The sequence below is a fragment of the Dermacentor variabilis genome, chromosome 11 (assembly GCF_050947875.1).
Source record: "Dermacentor variabilis isolate Ectoservices chromosome 11, ASM5094787v1, whole genome shotgun sequence".
NCBI classification, from domain to species: Eukaryota; Metazoa; Arthropoda; class Arachnida; order Ixodida; family Ixodidae; genus Dermacentor; species Dermacentor variabilis.
Window position 1 is genome coordinate 78213575 of NC_134578.1, and position 14739 is coordinate 78228313.

A 14739-nucleotide genomic window follows, 5' to 3' on the forward strand; every position below is an offset into this window, starting at 1 on the left:
TACCCATAGTCAAATTACCATATTTATTCTGTTATAAATTTGTCGCGAATATGAGGCTTTGATGCAGTTGGGGAAGCCCAAGAAAAGGAACCTAAGTGCGCACTTTTAAATTCTTTGACATTCTGTTACCATATCTTCCGGTTCGACAGGCAATTCTATCTGAGCCTTGACCTGGTTTTGTGTCTTTGACACGCACTTCACCTGTTTCAGAAGTGTTAGCAATTGTTCTCTCTTAGTGTATTCGCGACCTTCTCATAATTTTCTCTGATAAACATTGTCACGTTTGCTTTAAACATCTCTGGCTACTTCGACACGACTTCTCTGTTCATGTTTGAAATCGTATTGAAAGAGCTGTCGCCTGTGCAGCTGCATTGTTGCCGATTATAGATCGTCGTGCTTCCCGTTACGGTTTGGTGTTGAGCCAGACACCGCTGATTCATTCTTAAACCCATCAATGCAAAGGGTGTTGTTTGTATGATGTCCGTCTTCGCGTATCCATCACGGCACCATGTTTCAGAAGGACCAGAGAGACTACGGAATGGATTCGTCTTTGACTGATTTCGATCAAAAAGAATTTAAAAACTGTGTGCACGGTAACACAAGGTAACACTATCCACATAGGGGCTATGCCATGGACAATGTCTACCGGGAAATAATCCTACATATCTTCTTTCAGAGTGTTGCTAAGCGAGTTAGTGTGGCAGGTCCTTAGCTGCCAATGACTGGCTTATTTAAACTGTAATTGCAATCGTGGAACTAGACGAAACCTGACCAAGGCACAAAGGCGTGTCACCATTTTTGTTGATAGTTGTTTCACACCACAGTCATTATGGCTCCATTGTTGAGGCCTAGGCTCCAGGAATGTGTGGTGGAAAGTTTCAGCCATTTGGCATTATCATAATGAGTGTCTTTGGCTGAAGACGGACATTACTAAATATCATGCTAGAACACAATGTAATCATTACAATGTGGAAAGTCATCGTTGAAAAGGCACTCAAAGAGCTTGAAGTGCGTGTATAACTCAGAAACTGCCTAGCTGCTGGAAATTGCAGCTATGAAGACAATTTCACCATTTTTCATTGTGTGCATATGAATAAGTTTTGTTTCCTCTCCTTACAGGGACACTAAAGGCAAATATGGAGTCAAGCTAAATTGATAGATTAGCGCTCGAGAATCTCTAAGGCGTCAATATTACCTAGCCTTAATTTGGAAATTGAGGTAAATGCACGACATGGTTAGTGATTCCCCCACGACATTCAAGCATTTGCTCGATGACGAAAGCACTCCTCAGTTAAATTTTGTCACTAGTACTCAACCATTCGTTGCAAAAAACATTCTTGTATTGTATCGTAAGACGAAATAAGATCCTACTTGTCCAGTTCTATTACATCCTTTAGAAAAAAGAACTCATTGAAATTATCCCTGACGACAACGCGGGTGGTCGAAAGGTTTCATTTTCACTCAACTCAGTGCCACCCACTCTTTCGCGTTTCATTAGTTCGTCATTGCGCAGTGCTACACTGGTTTTGCTGGCTCGCGAAAGTCGCACAAACTGCAAGTAGCAGAGAATTCAACTTCCATATGATGTCGCGGGATGCCCGAATGGTCCACGCCACTTGACCAAAAAGCAGCTGCAGCCACGAGTCCACCGCTCTGTCTTGGCTCGCTAGCACCGTCTGTCAGGCGGGGTTGTTTTCACCGATGGCAGCAAAGGGTGAGGATGGCATATGCAATGTCAGCACTCCGCCGGTTGGGTGGCAGATGATTCGAATTTGGAAAAAAGCATTCGGACCCTTCAGGTGCAATTTCCTTGTGAACTAAATCTTATCTTGGTGCGATACAAGTGTTGCGAGGTTTGTAGAACGGTAGTTAAACAGTCCGTGTCTACTCAGTATTTGCCTTTAGCGTCCCTTTAAATTTTGTCCTTAGGCATTCTCAAAATCCTTGAATTGACCTTGGAAAACAAGTGGAAGGCGGGAGATGGAAATTCAAGACGATGAGCAAAACTAGGACAAGGTAAAAGCGAGAGCCGACATTTTAACAAGTGGACTTGTCATTTCCACACCGACTAATGCTTTCCTAGGCACAGTGTATGTATGCAGGGTTATCCTAAAGGGTAGAAGGGGTAAGGTGGGTGAGGCAATGACCGAAGGTGTGTTAGCGGCAACAGGGTTCGCTAGAGGTCAGTGGGCTATCAATTCTACCCTGTCGCCGCTAATACACCTTCGGTCGTTGCCTCACGCACTCGCCTTACCCCCTCCTCCCTTTAGAAGAACCCTACTTATATATATACTGTGCCGAGAAAAGCATTTGTCGCCTTCAGAAATACAAATACACTTGTCGAAACATTGGCTCCCGCTTTTACCTTGTTCTCGTTTTACCTTGAATTTAAGTAAAATGTTCCGCACGAACCCTGGGCGCACTGTAGTTTTGTGTTCGGGCGATGCAGGCTCTTGAGGATGACATTGTGATCAGCATGTGAAAGACTACTCCACAGCATGGGCGATTTATTTGTGACATTCATGTGAAAAAATTAAGTAAACTGGTTCCTTCGACATGGCCTTGAAGAAGCAAACCGGATAAGTCCAGTGTTTCATGATCTTGGGAAACTGTCTAAGACGTGCGGAAATGCCTGATAAGCTTCAGGTAGGCATATTTTTGCTTTTCTAATTATTGATATATTGAACTATTGAGCGGTACCCTTAGAGTTGTATTTAGCTTCATTGTATTTGTAATTGGATCGTAAATAGTTCTGGTGAAGAGCCTTTGCAAATACTCATCGCTGTTGTCTGAAGTTTTCCAAATAATGTAACCATCTTTTCGTGGCAGCTGATGGTCAAGAGTTGGCAGTTTCGGCATAACTTTAACGCCAACTTTTTTCATTTCGAAATTTTTGTCAAAATATCGTGAATGTATGGTTTTCCCTTGCCAAGTGATTCTGCCATTATTCGAACAGTCAGTTGGTGCTCACTCAGCACAAAATGATGCACACAATGTACGTTTTCATCTTTGCACAAGGTAGAGGGGCCCCTTGAGTTTCCTTTGTCTTTGAAGTCTTCACAGCTTGACCATAAATCATTAGCCCACTTGAACACATTTCTCTTCTTTAGGACATCCAATAATTCTGTAGGCATTACATTTGATGAATTTCTGCACCATTCTTACCACGTTTAACAAGAAATTCGATACCGATCCTCTATCCCGTCCGTTTGTCAATCTCCATTTCGACAAATACTAAAAGTGAGTTGCACAAAAAGCATGTGCATAAGATTCTACCTTGTCCTACATAAATACGGCTCATACTAGAGGTGAAGAGGGTTCTTTTGATCGGAGAGAGCAAGAGAGCACTTCTGCTACATTCTCTCCACTTTTTGGGAGAGTGTAGCAGCGCACACATGAAAGGTCTGTAAGAGGCCTGACATTTCTTGGAATAGAAGTCGAGTATGCTTTTGTTGTCAACACGGTGCATAAATCCTGGTGTTGTGACGAAAGAAATTGCAGAGGCACACTTGGCAAAGCATTTCTGTCTACTGTATCCATGCGAAAGAGTCTGCTAGAGGCTCAAACATTTTGCAGTTGTCATTGCTCAGTTGATGCTCTAAAAACAAGTCGCTAAAGCTCTCCAGGTATACTTCATTACTTGAGGTGAAGAACAAACACGTTTCGGTACTGAAAAGGGCAGCCATTGTCACTGCAGCTGCTTAACTTCATACTGTCTTTCTTAAAACCCAAGAGAGCTAGGTTCTTGGTTTTTTATAGCAACTGCGCCCACAAGAAAGTGAGTATTCTGTGAAGCTGGCGCCATCTAGTAGTGCAAAATTCCCATGCAAATAATAAAACTACTGCTACTTGTCTGTGGCACTCAGTAGATGGAAGCAGGTATACCTTAACAGGTGACGCTTGTCACGCGCAAATGTTGGAGAATATTCCTTTATGAGTGAGGCTCATCCACAGCATAGAAAAGACTAGAGGAGTGCTGACTTGACGTTTTTGGCTTGTCATTGTTGTTGCTACACATCAAAGTGCAATGCCACTATACACGAAAATAAGTAGCGGCAAGCATCGGAGAGCCCAAATTAGCTTATTGGTATCCGGTATCCATGTTTTGGAAAAATGAAACAAACCAGTTTTCGTTTTGCTGAGCAGGATATGTGAATACTGAAAAACCTCGCTTATATGCTTACGGGGAAAAATAGAAAAAAACGTAATAACAAAGAAACTTCACGAGCCAAAGTCGGTATAAATTTTAGCAGACTCAACTGTAGCTGACATCTATGTAATGCGAGACGTTGTACGAATTGTTGCAGCATGAGACGTTGGTGGGCGCTGATGTGATGGGGCCCGAGCGGCTCGAGACAAGTTTTGTTCTAGCAGGTTCGGCAAGCTTACGTTTATGCTCTTCAAATTTGTCCTGGGTCAGCAGCTTTTTCGCGCAGAGCATTATGGTGGGAAGTTTTGATATGCCCACTCAACTGGTGAGAATGCTTGCGGTGCAAGACGCCGACGTGCGTCTAGCTGGTGGGGTCCCGGAGTAGCCTGAAGCTAGAAGCACTATGACTACTGCTAGACTGCTGCGATTTTTTACGTGGACAAACTGCTACTCTCATCACTAATCATCACTAATGATGATTCTGATAACAAAGTGGAGCTTTTTTGTAACATGTTGATGTCGGGTGTCACGACGTAATAGGATATTGTGTTGCCTTTCTCCTACATCAATATCTTAGGTAAACATTTTCTTTCAGAAAAACTAAACTATACGCAAACTAGTATGCTCGAGATTTAATTTAGGAGGCACTTATATTGTGTAGGCCACGACAGTGGCGTTTATTGCATACGCAGCACAGCCTATGCGGCCAGCCTGTACGCTAAGGGAGCCATACAGGCAAGCCCGAGGAGCTGACATCTTATCACCACGATCACGCCACTTTTAAAATGAAATAATTTTTCTTCCAGAGGGCTGCCGCACATGCTTTTCTGTCCTCACGAAAAAAAACATTATATTGGCCCCATTATTACACATAGTTTTATGCATTATAAGTCACACATGGTACAAAATGCGCTGACAAAACTCTTGCAAAATACCTGCATCTTATAACAGGAAACTACGATACTTAGAAAATGTATCAGTTCTAGGGATGCAAAACTATCAGTTGATTGTTGACTGTTGATAGTGTATTATGATAATTCATGAAGTAAGTATCAATAATGTGACTATATTTATAATAGTAGTAGTACTACCTATAGTAGTGCAGTCATTCACTGTTGGCAGTGCACTCGATAGTTTCGGAATTATCGGCTATAGATGCAGAACTGACCATTAGTAAACACAGAAAAAAAGTTGCAGTTTCGCCCGAAAGGCAAAGCATCGATTATGATAGAAAATAAGTAGGCAGCTACACGTAGTAAGGGTAGTGGTTTTATTGGCCGTACAAACTTGTAAACACTTGCTTACTAACTAAATTACCAAGCGTGGTGTCACTCGCACCATGCAAACATGAACACATCTCACGCGATGACTGCGGAAACTCGCTGTCAAAATGTTGGAATGAGAAAATACGGCAGCAGCAGTGAGCGAATTTACCTTTGGGCTGCCTCTAGTTTCAACTCGAACTCAGTGTTCAAAACACAGTGCACAGGAAGCTGTCAGCACTCGCACACTCTGTGCCCATCGCAGATTGCTTTCAAGATAAGGCCCGTGCGGCCGCGCCATACACAGCAGCCGCTGGAAATCCTCCCTTCCTTTCCCTCCTCCCTGGTGCTTTGCGTGCCATGGAAGACTGCGCGCTTCCTCCACATTTTCACTCAATTTCACTTGCACATATAGCATACAGGGTGCAGTGACAATGTTATCGCCCTTGGACTTTATACGGAACATCACGGCCACGACAGAAATGGACCTGGAGTGTCCATATAATTGCTATCACAGTAAAAGGAAATGGAGCCAAGCTTATGTTACACTGTTAACATGCGATGTATCTCGTGAACTTACTTTATCGATAGGGCGCTGTTGATATTATTATCAATAGAGTTCTATCGCTGGTGCTATCTATAGTTCTTGTTCTGTTGATAGTTCAGCAATGTCTAAGTGATTGCTAGTATCGATAATAGCGATAGTTTTGCCTCACTATTCAATACACTTATATGGGGTACATGCTTTTGAGCCGAAATGAATTCTGTCAGGCTGCATGGCCTTTCTTTTCTTTATAATTGCTATAAGCACCTGAGGCCTTGTGGTGGCAGGAGAAGTACGGTGCCTGGATTAGAGCTCTGGCTATTATGGCTCAGGAGATCCGCCAGCTTAGCAATTGGGGCTTAGTGAGTATTTATTGCATTAAAGTGGTTGCGGGCATCTTGCGCGATGCTTTGGGTAAAAGAAAGCTTAGTAAGTTAAACTTCAATGCTGATGTGCTTCCTGCATCTTTTTTCAAAGTCTCATTTCCTTTTGTTCTCTGTGTGATTGCAGGCCAAAGACAAGCTCAAGACCGCAGGTATCGTGGCTGGAGTAGCAGTTGGTTTGTAAACTGCTCGAGATGTTTGCATCTGAGTTCAAATTTAGTAGCATTATCATGATGGCACATTTCCACACCTCTTCTTGCCTGTTTCATACATAGAGTCCTTAACAAAAGCGCTTCCATCTAACGAGTTGCTGACAAAGGTCCAGTCAAAATCTCTCAATGTGGATTGACACTTCCAACAGTCGACTCTGAGCCTAGGCATTCTCCTCTACAATCAGAAAAGTCTACACAGTTTGGGGCTTACCTTGTTCCCAAACAATAATCGTAATCTATCCTCCATCAAATTTCTTTCTTTACTGCTGCTGCCCGGTACTTCCAGGTCACGAATGGAATGCGCATTATGAGCATGAGATAGCACTCTTGACAAGAAAGTAGTGAGTGAAGTTTTCAAAAAAGGAAGCGTAGGGGACACAGAACACGACTTTTGTTTGGAAATATAGTAAGCCCCAAAGAGTGTAAACTCGCTTTTAGATTGTATATGTCTAAAAGCTTTTTGAGAAGTGTTAAGTGCTTGTCTCTATTCTTGTTATGAAATCGATAGAGTAGCACATGAAAGCTTGAAACGGAGCTTGCCATGTCCAGCGTCCTTTCTAATAGTATGTTGGTATTCATGTCGTTGTGATTGCTTTTATCGTTGTGCTGCACGTACAGATCGAACAGGGGGCATGCAGTCGACCTGCTTATACCAAGCAGCATGGGGCATGCTTGTATCAAGCCAAGAGTTCGGCTTGGTCAGCGTAGCTGGCCGCTTTCTTAATATCCGATTTATTAACGTGCTAGAGTCGGGCACCCTCATCCTGTTTACTCCCAAAGGACACTAAAGAGAATAATGCCGCAGATCCAATGGGCCCTGTTGGAATCTATGTAAAGCAAAACTTATAAGGAAGTTGTTATTGCGCAGCTTCTCATCTGGCTCAAGGATGCCTCGAATGGGGATCTCTGGAGTTCAATGCACCTTTGAACGCAACCAGTGTTACAAGGGTTGAAAGAGGCAAGCTTACTTTCTGCGTGACTTCTTTGGGGTACCTGACCTCCCCTTGGAGGCGCAGATGTGACCATATACCCGTTTGCCAGGCGGCACAACGAATACGCAGCGCGAGGCCATCTCCGGTGCCCTCCTCTTGTCTCATCCCGGCTCTCCATGTCACGATTCCCTCGCACTCTCCACCAGCAACCAATGACCCACATGCGAAGGCCCGCTTCCCCCCCCCCTATTTTCCACTGCTCCAAGCAAACCAGTATGACCCATCGCTCCTAGATGGCGCAGCTGAGTTGGAAAGGAAAAAAGAAACCGAAAAGCTGGTGCAACAGGGAGATAGGAGACGCGATCGCCGAACAGCAGAAAGCATCCCGTGAGTACAGGCAGGCAAAGAAGGCGCAGTTGCCGAAGGATGAAGTAACCAATGGTAAATACACCGTAAATGGGAAATATAAAGGGAGAAAAAGTCTATGGTTCAAATACTGGTGCAAGCAAAATTAAAAGGTGAAAGTGAAGGTTGGTTCTCATAAATACGTGAGAAAAAGAAGGCCGCACCTAGAATATTTTGGAACCGCATAAAATTATTAGGCAGGAAGTCTACAACAATACAACAACATATCCTAGATGAAGATGAAAACAGACTGGAAGAAGAAGCGGTAATAAATTGCATCCGAAAAATAACACCAGAATTTTTCCAGCGCAATGACAAAAGAGAGCATGAAGGAGACCTAGGTGGAAAAGGAGCTGGTGTTGACAAATTTCAACGTAAAGAAAGCCGAAGAGAAAATTCCTAAGCGCACAGCCACAGGGCTAGATGAGGTTGCCGTCAGGCTGATTAATGAACTAGGACCAAAAAGTAAGGAAGCTCTGGTGACAGCAGTGGAAGAAACTTTAAAATATATACGAATACCATACACTTGGCGACAAAGTAGAGTGAATGTAATTATAAAGATAAGAGGAGAAAGATAGAATTCATTCGTATAGACCGTTGACCATTATATCGGTAATATACAGGCTAGCAATGGTGCCAGACAGGGTTGCCCCTCTCCCTCGTAATATGGAGGATTTCTCCTCGGGCCGCTCGTGTCCGCACCCTTAAATCTCAACAAGGATCTCACCCCGGAGTCTTCTATGTGGGTGTCGCGGGTACTTCCCCCTCTGGCTACATTTCAGTTACCATGATCCACGAGGGAAACAGGATTGATTACCTCTCGTTTCGGGCCTCTACTTCAACTCAGGCGGAGGAGGTCGCCATTGCCTTGGCTACCTCCCACCCCAATGCAAGCGTCATCTCGTACTCACGCTCTGCCTGGTCCGCCTTGCCGGTCATGTCTCGTGAGTCGCTTACTCCGGGCCGCCTCCTGGCATTTCGTACATCACCCTGTCAGACTTGCCTGGTCCTCAGGTCACGAGGGTTTTCCTCGTTAAGAGGCTGTTGAGGCGGCCGCCCGCATGCTTCTTCTCCGGGACGTTGCCCTTCATCCCCCTCGCCTAATCCTGCAACCCAGTCCCTCACATCTGTTGAAACAATCTTGTCCTATTACTGCGATGGTCGTCGGCTCCTTCCTACCCCGGCCCGTGGTCTGTCTAAGACCAATAAACGAACCCTGCACTGCTCACAGATCAACTTGGGTCCATCTGTGGCTCGGCATTTTCTGCCTAATACAAGTAGGCACTGTCGCTATTGTGGGGTCCTGGCCGACACCTACCATATGGTGGCTGCTTGGGCCTCTTTGCCACTGTACCCCGTTTCCTCGTTGCCACACGGGAGGCCTGGGAGGAGACCCTGCTCAGCTGCTCTAGCTTGTGCGACCAGCGTGCCCTGGTGACGCGTGCTCCGAACGGCAGCCATCACCAATAGAGTCCCGGACTGGGGAGCTCACTTAGGTGTTCTCCCTTCGAGGTCTATTCTGTTGTATTTTGCTCATGAATGTTTTCACCACCACTCTTGTTTGTTGTTTTCATTGCTGTCGTGATTTTTCATCAGCATACAACAACAAAAATGCCAAGAGCGTCCGTCATTGATCACAATAATGCCAAATAATCTCTCATATGGATAACGGAATAGGAACTTTTACATGAAGGCGGTAAAAGATGAGTACTCTGTTCTTGTGTGAAAAAAATAAACGATAAAAGACAGGTCTAGCAAGTTTTCAATCAAGGGTATTGTCACTGAAAGAAATCAAATTTTCTTTTTGGATGAACACCAGCACTAGTCAGCCTAACGGTAGACAATGAGAGCGAGAAGTGCTGAACTCTGGTTATAACTTGTTTCTCTCCTCGCATTGTGCAATACTCTGCACTGGTAAGCCAACAAAAAGCTGGCTGACATTCGTTTTTTTTGCAGGTCTAGGCGCTGCCGCTGTGCTTGCAGCGCCCGTTGCATTGGCTGCTGCTGGGTTCACATCGACTGGAGTTGTAGCGGGCTCGGCGGCTGCTGCATACCAAGCAACGCTGGGGGGTTACATTGCCCAAGACAGCTTGTTTGCCCTGTGCCAAAGCTGGGGAGCCGCAGGGCTGACGGCCACTGCACAAGCCGTAGTTGCAGCGGGAGGTGCCAGCGTTGGTGCTACGGCTTCATCTGTGGCGTTATGGTTGAAACGCACCTTAGGAAAAGTCCGGGAAATAACCCTGACGGAGGAAGTGGCGGAGGAACCGACACAGGAGCTGTAGCAGAAACCGTAAACGTTGCTAACGGAGAAGGCATTGGCGGGTCTGGAGAAGGAGGTGAACTAGTCAATGGAAAAGACACTTGTGGAGAGAATGATGGGGCATCTGGAAGTGAAAAGGTGCAATCAACTGATGGGGAGCCAACAGAAAAAACAAAGGGACAGGAGACCTGTCAAAACGAACAAAATGAGCAGGCAGCTAAAAAACAAGAGGCATTTCGAAAATAACCATTTTCGAGTGCAGCAAAGATATGATACTTTTGTCGCTGGGTAAACCTCATTTAATCTCTTACGAATGAAATTCGTTCAAAATAAGGTCTTGCTGTCACATGGGGAAACTTAGCGAAATAAATTGAAAACATTTCATCAGAAGTAAACTCATTCTTTCAGAATTTGGTACCAAATCTTTAGTCTCCACACGAGGGGTCTACTGATTACATTGCTTATTAATCATGCTTCTCTAATGCTATAAATTAATATAATAATCGCCATCTGACTTTTAATAAGTGCCAGCTACATGACATTCTCAAGAGCATCATGGTGCAATGCATCACAGTGCAATGCATCACATTGCAGTTGCAGAACATATCCTCTTGACTCAATGGCTAGATGGCCCTATCAGCCATGTTTATAGTTGCGACAATACCAGTTCATAGTTTTTGATATGGTTTTGGAAACGTTCCTGTTCTGGAATTTGAAATTCACTGTTTCCTTGCAGTGTTGGTCTCACAGGCATATAAGAGCAGGGCTCAACCTTGTTACCCGGCATTTGAATGTTTGGCAGGACTTGTTTCAACTCCTGTTGCATACAGTTTGAACAAATTGTCTGAACCGGCAGAGCACACATTTCAAAACATTTATTGATTGCAAACATGCAGGATAATTGCATTATTCAAAATAAAATAATTGCAATTCCAAAATAATGCTTGAGTGCCAAAAGCTCGTATAACGCCATTTTCGTCTCTTTTCTGACCACAGTAATTATTTTCAAATGAGATTAGTTTTGCACTGTGACAGCATACAACAGTACTGACATTAAGCTCCGCAAACACCATTTGTTGGAAATTACAATATATTTGCCACATGCACGGCGTGTGTTTTAAAAGTCCCTAACAATGCTTGTGCGCTTTTCCAGCACTGTCAGTATAATTACATAGCAATGTAGGTGAACCATTAAAATGATTGCACGCAAGACTGCATTATTAGTATTATGAAAGGCCTTTTTTCTGAGGTCATTCATTATTGTCCCAAAGATATGGAAGCCCAGAGGCAGCTAAAGAGAAATAGCATTTTCGGACCGTCACTTTTGTGGATGTGATTATTTTTGTGAGATGTTGCATTACTCGGTATTGAACTTTTCGAAATATATGACCGAAAGCATTACAGGCACTTTGTGAAGATAACAAGCTAGGCTCAGAGCTAGAAAGGCTCTCGGTCACATATTTCAGCACGTCCATTGCTGAATCGCACGAAATCTCGTGAAAGGATTGCTTAAAGGGGCCCTGAACCACCCTTCGGGATTCGTGAATTAGCGCATTCCGCGGATAGTATGCACTGTCGTGATGATCTCAGAGAAATTTCGCAGTCGTGCGTGGCACACGATGTTTGCAAGTGGAACGTGAAGCCACCCTTTTCTCAAGCACCCCTTCTTTAACACAGGCGTTCTCCAGAGTCTTTTTGGGCTGCTATATTTCGTCACATAGGAAATTCTCATACATGGCTGCTTTTGGCCAATAGTTGACATCAATCAAGAAGGGTGTTTGGATCAGTGCACTTCTTCCTGCTGTTACTCTGCATATTGATTGATGCCGCTTGGTATACAGGCTGTAGTGAGCGAAAGTCGGCTTTCAAATTTTGAAAATAATTGCTTTACAAAACAGGCCGACTCTTTTTTACTCGCGCTCGGCTGCGGCCGTCCATGTAGGAATTAAACTTTGGCCACCCTGCTTATCGGTGTGGTAGCCATCTCGTCTTGCTAATTTTGACTACTTGTGAACATTCTCAAGTAGCCTCGAAACACGCGAAACATAAGCTCAGACCTCATGCACGTTTACTGGTATGCGCTCACTCCTGGTCGCTCCTGACTACGCGCCTTGGCAGTCTTCACTTCACATTGATCTATTGACAGTGCTTCAGAACGTGAAAATTAGATGTGGCTACTATCCGCTGGTCAAGCTAGTACAGACGAAAGCCGGTCTGCCCCACGTAGCAGCACATACAGTGGATCATTTGAGTGCGGACATGCATTCAAGCCCTGTCGTACAGAAAGCAAATGCTGTGCATACGCAGTTGCATGTAGCTCCAGCCTGCTGCCTAGCGTAGATACCGCGACCGTTGCAAGGTGCCGCGGCACATCCGCTCGCTGAGCCCACTGCGACTCGCTATGGACAACCACATTTGGCGCGTTGTAGGCACCAAAATCGGAAGTAGTGGTGCTTACGTGAATATCGAAAATCAAATTTTAGCTGTGTTCCACGGTTTCGTTAAGTAGGCAGAACCTGCTGGGCACGCCCCGCTCCGCATTAAGGCGAGGCATTGAAGGGGCGGGAGCACTGCGGAGGGGATCACAGGTGACTTTTGGTTGCTAACTCTGCTTCTCCTGAATGCATTGAGTACTTTTTGCCCCAAAGTATATCTGAGATATTCTGTTTAACTTGAGATCCATTTCTCGACTTGTGTAAAAAGTTGTTCAGGGCCCCTTTATGAACACTGCCTCAGAATTGTGCAAAAGTCGACACCCCCCCCCCCCCCCGCTCTCAATAAATATATGGAAACAAGCAGAAAGCTGTATCTAAAAAATACTTTATTTACATGTAGGAGAAGAAAAGGCATCTATTTAGGTATGTTAAAGGTAACGAAGGCGTCCATACCACTCTTGAAATTACTTCCTGTGCTCCAGTCTAAAGAGTCAGCAGTTTATGCTCCTTTCAGTGCCTGTTTTTCAAGAGACCTGCGGCGATATGTAAAGCGCCAGTCTCTTAGCTGAATTATCTCGCCTTTCATTTCACTATGTTGACCACACTTTGTATATTTCGCTCGACTCGACTTGGCTTCTGTTGCATATTCTTTTGACAAATTATCTAAAACTGCAGATTACATATTTCAAAGAAACTTTTGAATGTTGCAAGAAAATTGAGACAAAAGCATGCATAACATCATTTCTGCCTATAGTAATTGTTACTTGCAAATGGGATGAGTTTTCGCCGGGTGACAGTTTACAGGGATACTTGAAAAATTGAAAAACATTGACTCCTGCGGTTGCTAGCACTGTCCTCAAGCTTCATCAGTGCGTAGGTTGTCCAAAACCTGCAAAACCTTTTTCATGCCACTTGCACCGGATGTGCCAATCCTCATCTAGGCCGTTTGTGCCATGCTTGCATGCGCGGCGAGGAAGTTGATTGTTACTAACATGAAAATTTGAGAATGTCATCTAGCTGTCCAGTAGGGCATAAGCCACCTCTCACGTTGGTGCTTTGTGTGGCTCGCACGATAGGAGCGACAGATAAGGGTGCCTGCGTTTCCTGCATTGCAGAAACATTTTTAAATGCCGTCCTTTTTATTTTGTTTACAGTTGACCATTTTCTGTGATAATGCCGTGTTTTTTGTAGTGGCACTAAAGCTAAACGACAATGTAATCTAGATTGAGAAATCACACTTCTGTCGTACATCATCAAATTTTCACCGTGGTGGCTTGGGTTTAAATAGCTTACTGGTTACAAGGAAGAAAAAGCATTTTGTCTGCTTGTATGCATAAATTAAAAGTGCATGCTTACTTATACTATGTCTATTTCTGGCTCTCATGAATTTGTAATTTCTGCCATACATTCTTATAGGGCTTGTTGCTTTAGCAGGGCTTTTTCTTTCTGTAAGCAGGTGGCGGGACGAAGCAGCCTATGGCTTCTTGTTTTCATGTTTTCTTACAATGCCCAGTTTATACATTTCGTGCGACTTGTTGCTGCTTAATTGTGCCATCGGTAACAAAAATTGTGGTTCTTGTTTTCTTTCCACACATCAGACATTCTGGACCGTCAGAGGGGCCATTTTGCCTGATTTCAAGTTACTTTGTTATTGCATGCTATGTATTTATTTGTTTTTCTATTGTAATAAGAGGGAACAGGGTGTAACTCGGCAGCATGATATTCTGTGGTTTTAAATAAAGGTATGGAAGTGGTGCATCTACGAGTTGTTTGCTAGCTGCGTGATGAAATCAGTTAGCATTTTGAAGCATCGCCTCATGCTACACAGTGAAAACGTAATGAAATTCTAACAAGGCCACAAGAATGTGCCATCATCATTTGCTTCTGATAACTCAGCTATGTTCATTTTCACTTTGTTAATATTGGGCTGTATATTTAGTCGAAAGTGGCCGAAAGAATGCAGTTAAATTATTAGACAAGTACTTCGAAGAGCACAACCATCCAAAGTGCCATCACATACAGGTGGTCGGTGGGCTTTGAGCCATGACACTGAGAAGGCCAGCTGTTGGTACATTTCAAGAGAGCAGCAGAAGACCTCTAGCTGTTTCTTTTTTGCCAGGAATTGCATTTTTTTTTAGATTAACCTGCAGTCGAAG

At 44.1% G+C, this 14739-nt stretch overlaps 1 protein-coding gene across 3 annotated transcripts in view; it reads left to right on the forward strand.

Moving 5' to 3' along the window:
• Positions 1–14339, forward strand: part of LOC142563672 (uncharacterized) — a 52305-nt gene extending 37966 nt beyond the window's left edge. For all 3 annotated transcript variants that reach the window (XM_075674264.1, XM_075674265.1, XM_075674263.1), the window contains exons 3-4: positions 6467–6515; positions 9845–14339. In XM_075674264.1, coding sequence (XP_075530379.1) covers positions 6467–6515; positions 9845–10170 — 375 coding nt within the window. In that variant the 3' untranslated portion in view covers positions 10171–14339. The remainder of the gene's footprint in view (positions 1–6466; positions 6516–9844) is intronic.
• Positions 14340–14739: the final 400 nt, after the last annotated feature.